Source organism: Perognathus longimembris, chromosome 17, assembly GCF_023159225.1.
Source record: "Perognathus longimembris pacificus isolate PPM17 chromosome 17, ASM2315922v1, whole genome shotgun sequence".
Taxonomy (NCBI): Eukaryota; Metazoa; Chordata; class Mammalia; order Rodentia; family Heteromyidae; genus Perognathus; species Perognathus longimembris.
This window is the reverse complement of record NC_063177.1, coordinates 5937679-5956613: the sequence shown is the minus strand read 5'-3', so window position 1 is coordinate 5956613 and position 18935 is coordinate 5937679. Positions and strand designations below refer to the sequence as shown.

Here is an 18935-nt window from a genome sequence, read left to right as displayed (position 1 = left end):
TTTTAACATAAGGAAATATGTTAAAGTTTAATTTGTGTAACTGGAAAAAGAACTAATTACTGAATTAAAATTTCAATATTTGAAAGCAAGAAAAAATTTACACTTAGAAATAATTCTATTCCAAAGAAAATATTTCATAGTGGTAATTAAAAATAACCACCAAAAACAAGACTGTACTTCATTGATTTTTACAGTAATCCCCAAAAGTCATAATTTCAAAACATGAAAGCAAATGTGTTGGTACAGCATATTTATGTTGTTGTTGCTCAAGGCTGGTGCTCTACCATTTGATCCACACCTCTGCTTCTGAGTTGGTACGGAATATTTATAGGTTCCCCCAGTTCTATTTTGGACCCTGTTTGACCCTTTTCTCTTTATGCATTTGAACATAGTGCTTGTGTCTGAGGTTATAACATTTTAAAATTCCAACATCATTTGGCCTATAGAGTTGTCATCCCCCTTTCCACTTCCACCCCCCAAAGATGAAAATAGATTGAAGAATATGATTAGGACATTTTAGATGTGACATTGTTCCATTTAATATCTCCACCTTTGTTTGCAACACTTTGAAGATTTAAGGCAAGAGCTGGCAGTCCGGGAAAGACAACAGGAAGTGACTCGAAAGTCTGCCCCTAGTTCTCCGACTCTAGACTGTGAAAAGATGGATTCTGCCGTCCAAGCTTCACTCTCCTTGCCAGCTACTCCTGTAGGCAAAGGAACAGAAAACAGTTTTCCTTCACCGAAAGGTTTGTCATACTTTTTTCTTTTTCTTTCCTTTTTTTCCCCCCCTTTCATTGGTCATGGGGCTTGAACTCAGGGTCTGGGCACTGTCCCTGAGTTCTTTTTTTGCTCAAGGCTAGTACGCTACCATTTTGAGCCATAGCACCACTTCTGGTGTGCTGGTGGTTAGATGAGGATAAGAGTCTCACAGGTTTTTCTGCCATGACTTTGAATTGTAATCCTCAGATCTCAGCCTCTTGAGGAGCATTTAATCTAGGCACTGGTAGACTGAGGAAGATATGGATTCAAGGCTATCTTTGTCTACATAGCAAGAAGCAAAAAAAGAAAGAAAAAGTTGGTTTTGTGCTATGTGAAATAAGGAATTATTCTCTTTGATGACTTTTATATAAATATGGAATTGAGGTCTACATTTAATCAATAACCTTTCTGGGCCGGGAATATGGCCTAGTGGTGGAGTGCTTGCCTTGTATACATGAAGCCCTGGGTTCAATTCCTCAGCAACACATCTATAGAAAAAGCCAGAAGTGGTGCTGTGGCTCAAGTGGTAGAGTGCTAGCCTTGAGCAGATAGAAGCCAGGGACAGTGCTCAGGCCCTGAGTTCAAGCCCTAGGACTGGCCAAAAATAAAAAAATAAAATAAAAAACTCACTGAAATTTAGAAGGTTAAAAGTTTTAAAGAAAAGCATGTTTTGGTTATGCCAGTAATACATGTTTATGCAGCTTGAGTTTTTAAACATCTATGAATGCCTGTATGTGTTTGTGCATACTTCCTTGTCAGACATCAGTTTGGGGATTATACAGTTTTATTTCTTGCTTTTGCCACTTCCTGTAGTATGGGAAACTAGAAGTCGTTAATGCACAGAGGCACAGAGAATGTCTGAGTTATTCAGATCCATGTGCTCGTTCTTGTAGATGCTTCAGAAACTGCTGTCCTATCAAAAGTTACATCAGGGAAATGGATGATACCATGATGAGAAGGTCCTCTTGCTGCCAACCAGCGTGTTACATAATCCATATAAGGAGAAAAATGAGTCATAGCCACTAGATAGAACCTTAGAATGTAATCCCAAAGCTCTTGATTCCATTTGCTCAGTTTTTATAGCTTGCAGATTATATCCCAGCTCCCCTCATTCTCTCATGCTTTCTTACTCCCCAAACCAAAGATGCCTGTCCTCTGCCCCTCTCTGTATTAAAATACAGGCTTTATCTGTCAGTGTGATGTGTGTGAGAAGGGTTGCTTCCTGGGCAGTCAGTACAATAAGTTCTCTGTATCCTTGCTGTTCAGCACAAGTATCCGGTAGCTACTTGTCACTATTTCAATTTATGGTCACTTATGTGAAATAAATCACTAGCTGCAGTATAGAGCAGTCATGAGGAGTTCTTGCTATCAGGTTTTCAGAATAGTTGCATATGAATTTAAATTAGCCACTTGACTTTTTTGCTTACAATTATACAACTTAGTTCTGAAAATTGCTTATTTGCTCACTGACTGCAATAGTCAAATCTATCGAGGAGTTGAAGATATGGATGAAGTGGTAGAGCTCTTGTCTAGCAAGTTTGAGGGCTTGAGAGTTCAAACCCCTGTACTTTGAAGAACAAAAACAAATCAGGAAGTTGATGAAGCTATTCTGGAATAGTAAATGTATAAGAATAGTCAAGAAAAATTTGAAGTAACAAAAGGGCCTTTTTCTTTTAAATATCAAAAATACATTTTAGTGCCACAAAAAGTAGCATACTTACATACATTATGTACATTAAATTGTACCCCATTAATATATACAAGTTTTGTGTTTTTATGTATCAGTTAAAAATAAGTTAAAGTTGTATAATTCTGGTGGAATAGAGTAATGATTCAATGGAACTAAACGATATTCAAACACTAAGTTATTTTTATTTTGAGTGGTACTGGGGTTTGAACTTGGGGTCTCATCCTTGCTATATGAGCCACTCTGCCAGTCCTTTTTGCATTATTTTTAAGCTAGAGTTTCACATAATACTCAGACTGAGCTGGACTGCTGTCCTCCTGTTTATGCTTCCCTGTGTAGCTGGAATGAAAGGTGTGTACTGTCATACCCAGCTATGTGCTTTCCCCACAGGTGGGATGATAGGTGTACACTACTGTGACCATTGGTTGGGGTCTTCAACTTTTTGTCTGGGCTGGTCTCAAACCATGATCTCTGATCACTTACTTCCAAGTAGGTAGGATTAAAGTTGAACCAATACACTTAGCTGGGGAATATTTTATAATATTGAGATGGAGAAGCCAAAGATCCTTGTGTAAAACAGAAGAGATAAATGTCATCCTGACATGAGAGAGATATTGTAATAAGAGAAAGGGTGAGTATTCATAATGTATAGAGCCTTTGCTAATTGACTTAAGAAAACCACATAGAAAAAGGTACAAAGAATAAAGATGATTTCAAGGAGAAATTGACAATGTATTAAAGAGGTAAAAATTTAGACTGAGCGAGTAACTACCATTGACTGAAAAAAGGTTAATATTTAATGTTATTCAGAGCATTGTTATGCAGATTGCTGATAATTGGCACAATGTTTCTATGGAGCATTTTGGCAATATCCAATAAGGTGAAAGAGTTGTCCTGACAGAGCAGTTCTATTTTAGGTATCTTGTCTTTAGAAGCACTTGTCCCCATGTGTTCTTATTTAGTTGATAATCTTAAGTCATCCAGGTTATAATGTAAGTTATTAGGTTAAGCCTTCTAGATATTTTATATTTTATACGTAATTGTATATCTTATCTGTAATGTGAAAGTTGATTTTACATCAAGTGTATCCTGCTTTGCAACATCGCCAACAAAACCCAATGTTTTGGTTGCTACTAATGTCATTTACTTTTGCTTTTCTTCTTCTCTAGCTATACCAAATGGTTTTGGAACCAGTCCACTAACTCCTTCTGCTAGGATATCAGCACTAAACATCGTGGGGGATCTCTTACGGAAAGTAGGGGTAAGAATTTAGTTTTTTATCACTAGGTGTTTCCACTGTTGAGGTGGTGTTGAAATGAGGGAAGAAGAAAAGGATAGCTTTCTGTGGTGAGAAGCACTGGGAAGCTGAGCAGTGCAGGCATCTAGTGTGAGCTGCCTGGACTAGGTAGTGTCCAGGTAAACACCCCCGGCACTGGGCTGGCGGCGGTTCTGTACGAGGGCCAGGCTCTGGGGTTGTGTGGCACTTAACTCTTCTCCATTGTGCCTACAGCACGATGCCTCTGTCCTTGTCTCAGACACTTCCCCTGAGGCCCGTTTGAGCTCTTCTAATCCTGGTCTTTGCCTGTCTCTTTCATCTTCCTGGTCCTTCTCTCATCTTTTATTTTGTAGGGCACTAGCATTTGGCTCATGGCCTTACCACTGGTTCTCCGTCTTAATGCCCTTGGACCACCTCATCTCCAGTGACTTCTCTCATATTCTAGAACAGTTTGGCTTTTGAAATATTAAAATCTCTATTTTTTTCTTATTTTGAGATAGTATCTTCCTTCATTGTCCAGTCTAGTCTCAAACTTCTGCCTCAGGTGGTTCTCCTGTCTACATGTCTAGTTTCCTGTTGAATCTTTTACTGTTTAATATTTACTCTTTGACCTTATCAAGAGTAAATGCTCTGGTTGTCTTTACCAGCCATTTTATTGTGCACTGCTGTGGTTTCAGCTCAGGACTTCATATCACTAGGCAGGTATCATTTGAATCACATCTCCATCTCTCTCTCTCTCTCTCTCTGTCTGTCTCTCTCTCTTTCTTTCTCTCTGTCTCTTTGTCTCTCTCTCTGTCTGTCTCTCTGTCTCTGTCTCTGTCTCTGTCTCTCTCTCTTTCTCTTTATTTTTGCTAGTCCTGGGGCTTGGACTCAGGGCTTGAGCACTGTCCCTGGCTTCTTTTTGCTCAAGGCTAGCACTGTACCACTTGAGCCACAGCACCATTTTCAGCTTTATTTTTTCTGTTTATGTGGTACTCAGGAATCAAACCCAGGGCTTCATGCATGCTAGGCAAAGCATTCTACCTACCGCTAAGCCACATTCCCAGACACATCTCCATCTCTTTTATGCTTTAGTTACTTTTCAAATACAATCTCATATGATCCTCTTACCTGTCTCCCATGTAGCTGGGATTATGTTTGTGCCCTTGTCTTGTTTGCTGAGATGGAGACTTACAATTTTTTTCCCTGGGCTGGTGTCAAATTTCAGCCATCCAAATAACTGGGACTACAGACATAAACCGCCACACCCAACTAACTAGGATTGCAGACATAAGCCGCCACACCCAGCATTTACCACCTATGCTTCCTTTCATATCCTTTTTTCTCTTCCACCATCCCACCAATCCCACTTACCTCTTGCTATTGGTTGAAGGAGACTTGCAATTTAAAACAACCAAAGAGGCTGGATGACTGGAAACAGGCTTATACAGATTTCTGCCACTACTGTACAGTCAGCATTTCTAGCTTCACTGCCTTCTGTTTATCCCTCAAGTGACCGTCTTTCCTTTTTTAATGATTAACTCTTGTAGCTTTCCACCTTTCATTACCCCTTCACTTCTTTGTGAGACATTTTTCTAAAAAATGTACAAGTTGAAGCATATTTCAGCTAAAGAAGAATTGGAAATCTAAGACAGAGTCTTACGTATGATTTTTCTGGCTCCTAAAATAGATTCTTTTCTAACCATCAGACTAGCTCCAAATTGTCACTTTAAACTTACTATAAAAAGTAATGTGTATGAATGATTCATGCAGTGTGCACACTAATCTTTCCTCACTGAAGATGATTCTAAAATTGTATTTGTTGTAAGTTAGCGTTTATCTCTGTAACATAAAATGATGTTATTTGTATCTTGATGTAATCAACTTTAAGAAAAACAAAGATTTTGAGAGTTAACCTACTGTCTCTCAATTTTATTTTGGTGTTTTACAATGGCTAGATTTATAAATTTTAATATATATGTATATGTATGCATATGCGCACATGTATTTCTTGTGTGGGAGTGAGGTGGAATTCAAGGGCTAATGCATGCTAAGCTTCTGCTCTACTATTGAGCTACATCCCTACTCTTGAATAACTTTGTTTAAACTTCTGTGAATTTATTAACTTGTTGAACTCCTTCTCTCCCTCCTCCACCTGTGTGTGTGTGTGTGTGTGTGTGTTGGTACTGGAGCTTAAACTTGGCCTGATGCTCTAGCTCAGCTTTTTTTTTTTTTTTTTGCTTCATAGTTGTTGGTTTACTAGTGGAGCCATACCTCTACTTCCAGCTTTTTGCTGCTAGTTGAGGGATAAGAGACTCTTGGATTTGTCCTCCCTGGATGGCTTTGAACCATGACCCTCAGATCTCAGTTACCATAGTAATCAGGATTATAGGCATGATTGCCTAGGCTGCTATCAAATTTTTTTTTTATTTTTTTTTGGTCCTGGGGCTTGAACTCAGGGCCTGGGCACTATCCTTGAGCTTTTTTTTTGCTCAAGGCTATAGTGCCTCTACCACTTGGAGCCACACCTCCCCTTCCGGGTTTCTTGTCAGTAAGAGTCTCATGGACTTTCCTGCCTGGGTTGGCTTTGAACTGTGATCCTCAGATCTCAGCCTCCTAAATAGCTACAATTACAAATGTGAGCCAGGGGTACCCTGCCTGCTGTCCCTTTTTAAGGGACAACCAACTCTATTGGTTGTGAGGTCTCACTTGGTTCTGAAATTAAGGACTAGTCTTGTGGTATTTACAATATGATGTCCATATACACATTATCACAAGATCACAGAAGAGGAAGGCCTGGGCTCTATATTTGTCCCACTTAACAAGTATTTTAGACATCTCATTCTTAAATCATGTTTTTGTCATAGCTGACTTACATGTCCTAGCATTTAAAATATCGGCTGCTGTTGGGGTAGAAGAATCACATTTTCTCTGCTTATCTTCCAGCTTTTCCTTCCTGCTCCTTGAGGAATGCCCTGATATCCTTTTAGGGCTGCTATATTCCACTAATCTTCTTTTTTTTCCTTCAAATTTTTATTATCAAAACTCCACTACTCTTGAATGTCTCCCCACTTCACTCTTGTCTCTCGACTCTGTCAGTTTTCTAGATTCCTTCTTTGCTTTAGAACTTTAAAATTTATTCAGAGGTATTGGAGTTCTTAAAAAGTTTGTCCATTCCACTGACTAAGATGTCCCCAAGACTTTTGATGTGCTGTTTCCACTAGTGCTGAACACTTCTGTGCATAGTTTATTTTCTACTTCTATTTGTGCCTTTGTCTGTTGACTTGAACTGGAAATCCCTTCCCCACTAGGATCCCCTTCCCAGGGTAAAACCAAGGCCATCTGGCTCAAACTTACTTGATTTCCCCTATTATCTTCTGGTATTACCCTCCTGCTATTACCTCTCTAGCCTTTTCTCCCCTCTCCCCTTTTGTTTTTGTTTTGGTTGCTGTTACTGGGGCTTAAACTTCAGGGCCTCATTCTTTCAATTGGCTTTTTCACTTAAGGTGTGACTAGTGCTTGCACCAGACTTCCACTTCTAGCCTTTTGCTAGTCAGTTGGGGATAAGAGCCTCTGGCATTCTCTGCTTAGGCTGGCTTTGAACCTTACTCCTCAGATCTCAGACTCTTGAATAGCTAGAATTACAGGTGTAGGACATTGGTGTCTGGCTTTTTTTTTTTAATGTAAAAAAACAAAAAATAAAACCACTTGTTTTCTTTTATTCTACCTTTCTTTTTAACCATTCTCATTCTCTCTCCCTCTTACAGCCAGACCTTTTGTTTGTGTTTTTTTCTGCCAGTCCTTGGGCCTGGAGCACTGTCCTGGCTTCTTTTTTGCTCAAGGCTGGCACTCTACCAAACCACAGTGCCATTTCTGGCTTTTTCTGTTTATGTGGTTCAGAGGAATCGAACCCAGGGCTTCATGTATACAAGGCAAGCACTCTACTACTAGGCCATGTTCCTGGCCCCCAGCCCGGCCTTTTGAATGCCTGCATATGTTTATTGTTAGTATTTTGACTGCACATAGGGTCCCCAGTCTTTCTGGCCTCTGCTCTGCTCCCTGCTCCAGCCACTACAAGTGCTTACTAGGGATCTCAGTGATGACATATCCAGTGTGTGCTGTCCTCATTTTATTTGAAACATTCAACACCAACTTGTTTGTCTTCTCTGAGTTTTCCTTTCTTCTGTACCCCTGATACTGTTTCAGGGATGATCCCACTTTCTGCCTATTCCTCTTCATCGTTTGCTCTGCCCTTTCAGTATTGGTTTGCTAAGAGTTTGTCCTTGCTTTTTCTAATCTTTCATTTACAACTATGGTTTTATGTATCCCTGGGTGTGGCTAGCTTCCAAGTCTTAAATTGTAGATGTCCCCTTCCCCTTGAAAAGGCCTGGTGATGCACCTGTGTGTCTCTTGAGTCCTCAAATATTACTTGTGCCTGCCTTGGGCTAAAAGCTAACACACACACACACACACACACACACACACACACACACATTTGAATGAATAGACAAGTCTCTTTATGGAATTAAGGAACTAGTGGTGCTTTGCCTATTGCAGATGGGTATATTTATTACCACTGAATATTGCTTATTCAGAGCTTATCCTACAAGGTCATTTTCTCCATTTGCTATTTATTTTTTCATTTTTATTTTTATTTTATTATGTCTGTCCTAGAGCTTGTTCCTTTGCTCAAGGCTAGCACTCTATTACTTGAGCCACAGTTCTACTTTTGACTTTTGGGCAATTAATTGGAGATAATATTGAGTCTCATAGACTTCCCTGTCTGTGCTGGCTTTGAACGTCACTCTTCAGATTTCAGCCTCCTGAGTAGCTAGGACTATAGGCATGAGCAACCAGCACCCACCCAGCTCTTTGGTGATTTTTTTATTGAAATGATGGAAATTGGAAGTCCAAATGGATTCTCAAAGTGAAGTGCATGTTAACTGGATTTTTTTATCTGTGCATTTTCAATCTAGTATTGTGGATAATAGGATAATAGAACCTGTTCCCCCACTCCCTTGCTATATTTAATTGGGCAAAGTATTGGGAGTTTGTGATGTCTGTGTGGGAACAGATGAGAAATGCCTGTTTGTTGGGGGAGCTGGCACTTGACAGTTGATATGGCAGGTGTAAAGTAAGGGTACTCGACTTACAGGTAAGTGCCTAAGGTCCTGGACCATTTGCAGACCAATTATTTAATTATAGACAGAGTATCATGTAAGCATTTTAAAGTGTGCTGTTAAAAAGAAATGGCTTTTCATTTTCAAATGAGAGGTTATAAATGTTCATGTCTAGTCTGTGAATAAAATAGTGAATAAAATAAGACTGAGAACCTATAAAAAGAATTGGCTGCATTTAAAAACATTCTCAAGTGAGATTTTTGGATTCTTTATAATGTTTTTTTCCTACACATTACACACATACATACCAGTCCCAACTCTATCAGCAGACTACAAAATAACAAATAATGGATGGTCTCTCCCCGCATCCTGAAACACACACACTCCCTCCCCTCCATCTCTCTCCCCCCTCTCTCCCTCTTCTGCCCCCCCCCCCCCCCCCCGCCTCAATCCCAGCCAGTAGGCTACAACAACCACACCTCCACACATTATAGATCTGGGATCTCTTTGTATCTGTGTCACAACTTTCTTAGTTGTAAGGTGTGGACTGTGGACTATGTCTTCTCTTCAGGAAATTGAGAGTAGTAGGTAAAATCTCTGAGCTCATTAGAATGGAGTCAGCATAAAAACATCCCTGTTATAATTAGAAAGGGTATTCATTATAGCTTATCTGTTGTTAGCCTCCTGGAAGGTAAGGGTTAAGGCTTGATATGGAAATGATTTGAAATGCAAATTTTCCTGTGTAGCTACTGTTTTGACAATCAAGTCATTTCTTCTTCCTCTCATAGGCTTTAGAATCCAAATTAGCAGCTTGCAGGAATTTTGCAAAGGACCAAGCATCACGAAAATCCTATATTTCAGGGAACGTTAACTGTGGGGTGATGAGTAGCAATGGCACAAAGTTCTCTCGGTCAGGACACACGTCCTTCTTCGACAAAGGGTAAGTACTGGACTTTCTGAGTGATTATTTTGGAGTAGTAACACTGCAGATTATTAGATTACTGAAGCCTTGCCACAGTAAACTCAAGTTTGATAAACTTCCCTTAAGCTTGTTCTCATTCAAATCTTAGGGGGCAGACATCTGTTATTGTCTTCTGGCCTCTGTGGGGTCTGTTGCCCTGGGCACCTGGAGTCTGCAGCTTCTGTCCTGGGAGCAGGCTTTGACAGGCAGCAGTGCTGGGCCTGGGAGAGTCCCAGGGCTTTGTTGTGGCCCTTCTCCAGGGACTCTGTTCTCTTGAGAGACTTTGTCAGCAGATCTTTTGTAAGATCATTTCTGTGCAATTATGTACAGTATATGCAAACTAGAGAAAACCTTTTATCTGAAAATTTTAGAAAAATATAAAGCTCTTCAAGTATTTAGACTCAAATACAATTGAGAAGAGATAAACTTCTGTAGGAAGTACAAGCTTTTCATGCGGATTGAAATAAACAAAAAGTCTTAAGATGGAACAGTGGCATATTCTTAATGTAGAACATTTCTTTTGGTATGGAAGTATGTGAAGTAGAAAGTAGCTCTTCTGCCTTCACCATTTTTTGCATTCTTATGAGTTATTTTTAAGTATATAAAGTCATATTTAATGCATCTACAGTAAGCTCTTCTTTTTTTTTTTACAACACATTTATGAAATTATACTTGAAATATTGCTCTGCCACAGTGTCATGACTTACCTTGGCAGCCTCTAGGTCAGAATATTCTGCCTGGTTTTTATTTTTAGTAGTGTATAGCTATATCCTTGTTACAGGCATGACTTTTTTGTGTGCTGGTTTGGGGGCTTGAACTCAGGGTCTGAGTGTGGTCCCTTAGCCTTTTCTCTCAAGGCTGGTGTCTTCCCACTTAAGCAACACCTTCCCTTTGGGCTTTTTGCCTTTTGCTGGTTAACTGGAGATAAGAATTTCATGGACTTTCCTGCCTTGGCTGACTTTGACCCTCACTCCTCAGTTGTGACTCCAGAGTAGCTAGGATTACAGATGTGAGGCCTCCCCCCCACCCCGCCCCCCCTCCATGCGCCTGGCGCTGTCTTATTACAGGGAAGTAGTTAGGACTTGTGGCCTGAGGATGCTGACTATCTACCTTAGGTAGCAACTGAGGTACCCATGATCTCTTGCCATCTCTGTCTTGTGAGTCACACAGGCAGTTCTTTGTTTTTCTGTGTAAACAATGCCAGACAATTGTAGAAAATTTCACAATATCTTAAACTTGTGGGTTTTTTTTGTGACTCTTTATAATTGTGGTTTGTTTGGAAGGACCTGTGTATGTATAGCTCACTCTTACAAAGTGTGTCATACGGTCTCTCCGTAGAGTGGGATGTTCTGGCTCATCTTTGTACCTTAAGACACTTCTATTCTGAGCTAGACACTTTTCATTAAGGACGTTCTATTACAAACACATTCTAAAATATCAGTGTATAAAATAGGTAGAATTTCAACCTTTAGGGTTCCTTAGGTGGGATAAATATAAATTTAATTTTCTACAGGCATAAGGGTTTTAGGCAAACTTGGCAGTGCTCTTGTTTTTGTACATGGAACATAGGTAGCGGCACATAGAATGAATAATTATTTCTTCATTAGAGTAGCCCAAATCATGCAGAGAAAATTTAGAGGAAATCTTTAAGAGTGTTAGAAACAATGTGTCTGTTTTTGCCTGAAACTCATGTTTACCTTCTGTAGAGCAGAAGGTCTATCTCTACAATCTCATTTCTTGGTGGAACTTGGGCATCTTGTGACATGAGAAAAGGCATAAACTACACTTGGCCTGGTTGAGCAGGAACTTTTGTGCATGGGATGTGCTTCTGATGATCATGACCTGCTCTGTCCATTGGGGCTCACTGAGCCTGCTTCCACCTGCCTCCCGTTTGAGGGCAGGCACAGCCCCTAAACACACCTGCTGTTGGGGATGGTGGAGGATTCAGTGTTGGCTGAAACCAGAGTAGCCTTGGGCTCTCTGCCTAAAGCTCTTCCCCAGGCAGCTTAGCAGAAGGGTAGCTAGTACTTTTGAGCTGATCTGGAAAAGGGGTATCCTGATAGAACCAGGTATTTGGGTTTGGTTTTCATTTGTACAAATTTAGTTTTGTATTGTTTCTACCAAGAATGGAATACACTTTTACAGACTGGCCCTCAGCCAACTATTTAGCTTATCAGACAGTGGATTGTGTGTGCACACTGCAACATGAACCAACTGTTGTTGCTTGAGGAATCTTTATCTAGTTGCCGTATTCCTGAGGAAGTTCTTTTGTGGGTTCACTTTGTTTCTATTTCCTTGTTTCTTTTGTTTTCTTCTGCCTTTCTTCTGGCATGTTTGACATTTTATTTCTGGCCTTTCTTTTGCTCACTTGTAAAAGGAAGAGGGCAACTAGCTCAATCCTCAGATCCATTATTAAATCTGGTTAAAAATAAAACAGCCAGTCTTTGTAGGAATGTGGGAGGATGGCTTGTCATTTTAGCATGCCTCACCCCTCTACAGAAGAGGTGCTGGTAGCTCCATCACTAGCTTACTAGTGTGGGGTAAGCATGTCCCTCCACCTCCCTCTTCCATAGCCTTCACTTGCAGTGAAGGCACCTAAACAAGATGTGTTGCTTTATGAGATTAAGTTCCAGTTGTTTTAGGGCTTCTTGGAACCAAGATTATACCCAGTCTGGGATCACACAGCTAGTCCCTCAAAGGTTGCTGTTTCTACTTGCACTTGTTCCTGCCACTGCTCATCACTCTGCTCTTTAGGTCCCCTGAAAGTATACAGAGTTCACGTGTGATATGGTCCCTCGGATTTGCTATAAGATTAGACATTTTTTTTCTCTCCACAACTTCAGCTTTATGTAATATCACTTGCTCTGTTTTTACAAGCCAGTCTTACTTCCTTTAGGTAGTGTGGAAGTGGGCATGGACTAATTTTAAGGCATGATGTAAAAATAGTATTTGTATTACTGCTTATTATTTTTTCCTTTTTTTTATTAGGCAAGAAAAAGTCATATTTCCCACGTTGTTCATGGGTAACTGAATGTTTGCTGTGCTTTCTTCCTCTCTTTCTTAATCATGGTGTGGAAGACGCATTAACAAACTGGTTTTACTAATTGCTTGGGCTGACTCAGCTTTAACCAACTTACAGACCTTGAGTTCCTTTCTCACTTGATAATCTACCATTACTTGGTTTAGCTATGCAGAACCACACCACGTCAGTGGTTTTGTTTGATGACATTTGCCTCATGTCTTAGCTACTTGGGAGGCTGAATAAGGCCAGAAGATTAGCTTGAGCCCAGAAGTTCAGGGCCATCCTTGAGCCTAAGGAAATCCTACCTCAACAAAACCAAACCAAATTGTGCACTCACTGGGTCTGGGTGTCTGCTAGTCTCCCTGGTTGCACTTCCCACGTAGGTGAGGGTGATCTCAGAGTCCAGGATGGGCTGGCTGCCAGGCTCTAGGATCCCATTTCACTGTCTTCATGGAGATGGGGCTCCTCCTGTTCTCCGATTGTTTTTGTTTTCTCAAGCCAGGCGCTAGTGATAATGGACTCCCTTGCCTCTGTGTCTGTTCTTGTATTTCTAGATTAAACTAGGATTAAACTGTAATGGGAGCTGGGTCATGTGTAAGATCAGTTCTATGATTCAGAACTGCTTTTCAGTTAGCAAGCTCCTGCTTGGAGCTCTGTTTATCCTCGTGGGCTCTGCTATGTCCTCTGATCTTCTGAGTTGGTGAGCTGCCTTTGTTTTCTACTGCCCTCTCATGTGTACTGACCTTGCTTCCTTGGCAGACTTAGTTTCCTTCCTTTATCTCTGTTGTGTTAGATATATTGTTTTCCTGATTTCTGAATGCACATTGGCTCTTGTCCTCCATTCACTGCTCTGTTGCCATTTTACAGCCATTGGCTGTAGCACCTTTTTCTTAGCTGGAACCTCTGCTTTTCCTTAACTAGATGAATTGCATGGATTTGAACACTTTTCCATAACTAATTTCCAGGGTGGTCTCTCCATTCCTGCCTCCATGCTGTCCTCTGTGGTCCATGGGGCATCATTCTTTGGCTCTTTTGCTGTTCTGGGCACATATGGAGGCGTGTCTTCTCTCAGGAACTTTTTCCCACTGTACCACTTTGCAGTTTTCTGACTGATAATCCCACCTATAGGTCAGCTTTCTTGTTGCTCTGGCACCCCACTCCTTGATTCAGAAAAGGGCTAGGTGAGACCCTGGCGGGTTGTCCTCTTTCCACCAGTTCCCCTCCCAAGTCAGGGGTTGCAGCATCTGTGTCCACACAGAGACTTAGCTTCCCTGCTTCCTGTTCTCCTGTGCATCACTGACCATGCTGCTGTGGTCAGTCTGCACTGGGAGCAGAAAAGTGGCTGCTTGCGGAGGGCTGCCGAGAGCCCCGGGCATCTGCAGGCCGGAGTAGGCTTGTCTTCCCACCCAGCCACTCACTGGATGAGCTTGGGTTCCTGCCTGGGCCCTCTTTTTTTTTTTTTTCTTCCCTTTTTTTTAACTGCAACAATGGAGATGAACTTGATGTTCCTTAAAAGTCTATCTGACTTGAAAATACTATACCTGCAAGTGGAGCCACCCTGTGCTGGCTGCTTCTGCCCACCTTGCTGGACTAGGTAACAGATTCTTGACATCTGACAGTGCTCCCTGTCAGCTGAGATGTGGGGATTCTTTGCAGCATAGCTCCCCCTGCCATAGTGCTGTGAGGCCAGACAGTTGAGGCTCACCATGCATGTGTAATTCTTCTGGAAGTTTCTAGAAGCAGGCACTGGAGACTCTGGGACTAGACAGTTGAAGGGAAAATGTGGCAAGGGCGATTAACTACAACAGCAAATAGGATGTGGCCCAGGCATATTAGCTTTGAGAAATAAAGATGATCTAAAGTTTTCAAACACAATGGGCTCAAAATCCCTGGAGGAAAGGAGGGAATCTAGGTGGAACAAGCTGCAACGGGGACAGATGATCTGTTACAGCTCCCTTCCCCATGCTCTTAGCCCTGATTTTCTGTATGAAATGTGGACTGTGCTTGCTTTCTTGGGACGTGAAATCTGCCAAGTATCTCTGCATTCTCTGCATGCTCATTTCTGCATGCTCATTTCTGCGTATGATCGCAGACTTCTTCAGCTACAGAACTGTTTTGCAGGAAATGCTCAGCTTCCTTTTTTGTGTGTGTGTGTGTTGAGAGAATCTCTTTCTATGAGTTAATATTCAGCTACCTGGGCCCCTCCATTACCAGTGGGGTGACAGTGACATGCAAGCTGGCTGTGTCTCCCAAACTGCTAGTACAACAGATTCTTTCGTTTTGTTTTGTTTTTTGCCCATCCTGGGGCTTGAACTCAGGGCCCAAGCACTGTCCCTGCCTTCTTTTTGCTCAAAGCTAGCATTCTACCACTTGAGCCACAGGGCCACTTCTGGCTTTTTCTGTATTTGTGATGCTGAGGAATCGAACCCATGGCTTCATGTATACAAGGCGAGCACTCTACCACTAGGCCATATTTCCAGCCCTGCAACAGATTCTTTTAGGGTTACAGGCAGGAAGGCTCTCTGCCTCTCTTTCCCCTCCTCCCTCCCTGCTTCCTGTAAGTGTGCTGCTAGGTGCAGGGGCTGCAGCTTGCTATCTTGCTGGTATGCATGGATGCCGAGTATGGAGCTGAGCTGGAAAATGGCAAAACAACAACTACCCATCTGTTTTGGCTTGCTAAGCAATGCTTAAAAAGTTATTTTTCTTCCTTATTAAGATATCTATGTATATTATAAGAAATTTGGAAAATATTAAATTGTAAAGTAGTAAACAATTTACCCACAATCCAGAGGGAAGAAAAGTAACTGTTAAGTTTCCTCCTATGATATACACACACGTTACTAACATTATGTGTTTAAACATATATATGTATGTATATATATATATAATTTGTGCATTCTATAGTCATATATATGTATAGCTATGTGTATATGCCTGTATACATTCTAGACATAGCTACATAGACAGTGACATCTGTGTAGCACTCTAGTTATGGAATCCAGGACATATACTATATACTTTCTCTTTTCTTCATGTCACTTGGATATACAGTTGTGCAGCTGCCGCTTTTTTGATGTAGCATTTCAGAACATTCTGAGTATTTTCCCATATTATTAAAAACTACATGGAATGTTAGTTTTTTTGGTGCCAGTCCTGGGGCTTGATCAGGGCATGGGTGCTGTCTGAGCTTTTTTTGCTCAAGCCCAGTGCTCTACCTCTGGAGCCACAGCTCTCTCTTTCTCTCTCTCTTTCTCTTTTTTAAGTAGTTTGTTGGAGATAAGAGTCTGATGTACTTTTCCTGCCTGGGTTGACTTTGAACTGCGATCCTCACATTTCAGCCTTCTGAGTAGCTAATAGGAGTGAGCCATTGGCACCTGGGTGGAATGTTGTTTTTTGGTTGTATTTCTATTTTACCGTTTTGTTAAACAGTTATTTATTTAACTGGGTCCCTATGCCAGATATTTAGACTTGGTCTATGGGAAAAAAAAAATCCTAGCACTGTGGCTCCAGTAGCCGTTGTGATGACGTTGCTTATCTGGTCATGGTACCTCCATTCTCTAACTCACTGATGCTTCCTGTGCAGCTGCTTAGCCCTCAGGTGGTCAGGTCTCTACTGTGGATCAGGAAGAGGATGGGCTATAGAAAGCAAATGAATTTGATGGTTGTTTGTAGAGTGATCTAAAATGATGGTTTCTCTTTCTCTCCCCCATCCTCCCTCTCTGCTCTGGTCACCCCCACAGGGCAGTGAACGGCTTTGATCCGGCTCCTCCTCCTCCTGGTCTGGGCTCTTCGCGCCCCTCCTCAGCTCCGGGTATGCTGCCTCTCAGTGTGTGAGTGCCCAGCCTCCAGGTGGGGGCCCCGCCCTCCTCCAGCAGCCCAGGACACCCACGCCTCGCCCTTCGGTGCCTGGGCCCAGCCGTGTGCCCCTCCGTCTGCCTCCCCACAGTTGGCAGAGGGCAGGCTGCATGCAGTGGCGGCTGCTGGGCCCTCCCCAGCCCTAGGACCCCGCGCGATATCAATACTGGCTATTTTCTCTTCTTGCCGTAGTGCCGTTGGTTTCACATGATTGCACTTTTGTGGGTCACAAGGTGATACATGTGTGTATTACTCAGTCATTGGATGCGGAAGTACCCGTTCATCACACCTGCCTCATAGCCCCCACTCTGCTGTGCTGATAGGATTTAGTTGTGTTTAGGACATTACAGATCTTCTAGAACTTCTCCCCCAATCAGGTTGATGTGTGCCCTTCTGAGCTCCTACCCAAGCATCTTCAGTGCTCATAATCATGTGTCCCCCCAGCTCCACCCCTGCCGTTTGAGCCTGTTTTTGGCGAAGAGTCAGGAAGGTCACTGAATTCGGGAACACTGTCTGCACCTTCTCATTTTACGTAAGCAGTTTCCATTCCATGGGATTGCCTCCCGAAGCAGCCTTCAGGGCTGGGCACGCGCGCCTCACACTTGGGAGGTGGTGGCAACTCCCCCCCCCCCCGCCCGCCCCCCAGCTTTCTGGTCCTCCAGTTCAACGACATCTTCAGAGCATTTTTGTTTTCTCTTCTGAAGGTCTGTCCATTGCGTTGGGGAAAGGTTGAGGGGCCTGGTTCTGGGGCTCGCCCATGCCAGCTTCTGGGGGCAGACTGACCAAAAGTGGTTGTCCCTTGCATCCTTTGATTGCTCTCATGCTGCACTTACTGTTTACATTTGTTTTATTGTACATAGGTTTGTAAACATTATTGCCTAAGATATTTGTATATAACTTGGGCTTTGTAGCTTTTATTTATTCAGAACTCATATGGCATGTTAATGACTTATGATGGTGTCCTACTTTGGGCAGCTGTATAGGATCATCATGTGGCTAAAAAACAAAATACTTCCCCTCTGAAAGAAAATCTTTTAATGTGTACACAATAAATTTCACAGAAAATAATGATTGAGGTTGCTTTATTGTATCTCTACCATCCTGAAAGGAGCTTGAGCATCCAAAGCCAGGTTTGAGTGTCTTTCTGCGATGTGCGGATGCATGGCAGCTGTGGAGTGGACGAGACTCAGGTGGTCTTGGCAGATGGCTGGTGCACCACGCAGGTGTCCAGGCGTGCTCGTGCCAGTCCGTGAGGCATGTGTTTTCAGCTTTGTTCAGCCCAGGCCTATGCAGAAGCCCGGGGGAAGGGCCAGGAGTGGGAGGGAGCTTCCCCGCCATGGGGACTTCAGGACAGATAGGGTGCTGGTCCCCTAGCTGTGCTGCACACAACACCAGTGTGTGCTGGGATTCCAGTTCACATGGAGCTGATGAGAGAGGGTGCCAGGTACCTCGACACCAGTGGGGTGGGTAAGAATGCACCTACAGCAGCATTAACTGAGAGTGGACTTTATAGTTTTAAAAAGTGTGAGTGAAAAGTGAGCCAAGATTCCTGAGTAAGGAACTAAGTGGGGATACATTCACATTTCTTCTCTCTGCTAGTGGATGGACAGGAATGTCTGCTGTTAGTGGTCCTGGACATTTTGTCCTGTGCCAACTCCCCTAGAGGCTCCTGCCACAATGTGTGCTGCGCCAGCTGCTTTAAGTCTTCTATTGCTGGGTGGCAGTGCTCAACGTCTTGCTCAGCTGTGGAGGATTAGGGGAGAGGTAAACTCAAATCTAAAGCACCCTAAGTAGAGCTCCTCTGGTAAAAGCAAGAAGTTGGGAGCCCTTGGCTCCCAGTGATGTCTTAGATTCTTATTGGCTACAGCATGCTGGGCTCATCCTGACATTCTGCCAGTTGCTAGGAGCAGTGGCATGCTGGCTGGAGGAGACCCCGGTGGCAGCAGTCATGAGTTGTTCACAGGAGGTGCCCACTGCTCTGTGTCCACAAGAGCGCCAGGTCCCGGAGAGCAGCGGATGCTGTCTTTCAGTCCCTTCACGAGGTGCTCTTCACTGCCTATTTTTCAACTTTCAATATATTTTTTTTTCCACTCCTGGGGCTTGAACTCAGGGCCAAGCACCGTCCCTGGCTTCTTTTTGCTCAAGGCTAGCACTCTGCCACTTGAATCACAGCTCCATTTCTGGCTTTTTCTACATATGTGGTGCTGAGGAATCGAACCCAGGGCTTCAAGTATATGAGGCAAGCACTCTACCACTAGGCCATATTCCCAGCCCAA

General features: G+C 42.6%; 1 protein-coding gene and 1 long non-coding RNA gene across 4 annotated transcripts in view; one reads left to right on the top strand and one right to left on the bottom strand.

Moving 5' to 3' along the window:
* The window catches only part of LOC125365422, a 31416-nt gene extending 21820 nt beyond the window's left edge, over positions 1-9596 (bottom strand). Inside the window, exons 1-2 of the long non-coding RNA XR_007213698.1 lie at positions 8646-9596; positions 5982-5987 (exon numbers count right to left, since the gene is read on the bottom strand). This is a non-coding gene — a long non-coding RNA (uncharacterized LOC125365422). The remainder of the gene's footprint in view (positions 1-5981; positions 5988-8645) is intronic.
* Positions 1-17727, top strand: part of Ndel1 (nudE neurodevelopment protein 1 like 1) — a 53300-nt gene extending 35573 nt beyond the window's left edge. For 2 of the 3 annotated variants that reach the window (XM_048365458.1, XM_048365457.1), the window contains exons 6-9: positions 573-746; positions 3616-3707; positions 9610-9761; positions 16545-17727. In XM_048365458.1, coding sequence (XP_048221415.1) covers positions 573-746; positions 3616-3707; positions 9610-9761; positions 16545-16638 — 512 coding nt within the window. In that variant the 3' untranslated portion in view covers positions 16639-17727. Of the gene's footprint in view, positions 1-572; positions 747-3615; positions 3708-9609; positions 9762-12770; positions 12806-16544 lie in introns of all 3 variants that reach the window. The other variant, XM_048365459.1, reaches the window with a different exon arrangement.
* The last annotated feature ends 1208 nt before the right edge of the window (positions 17728-18935 follow it).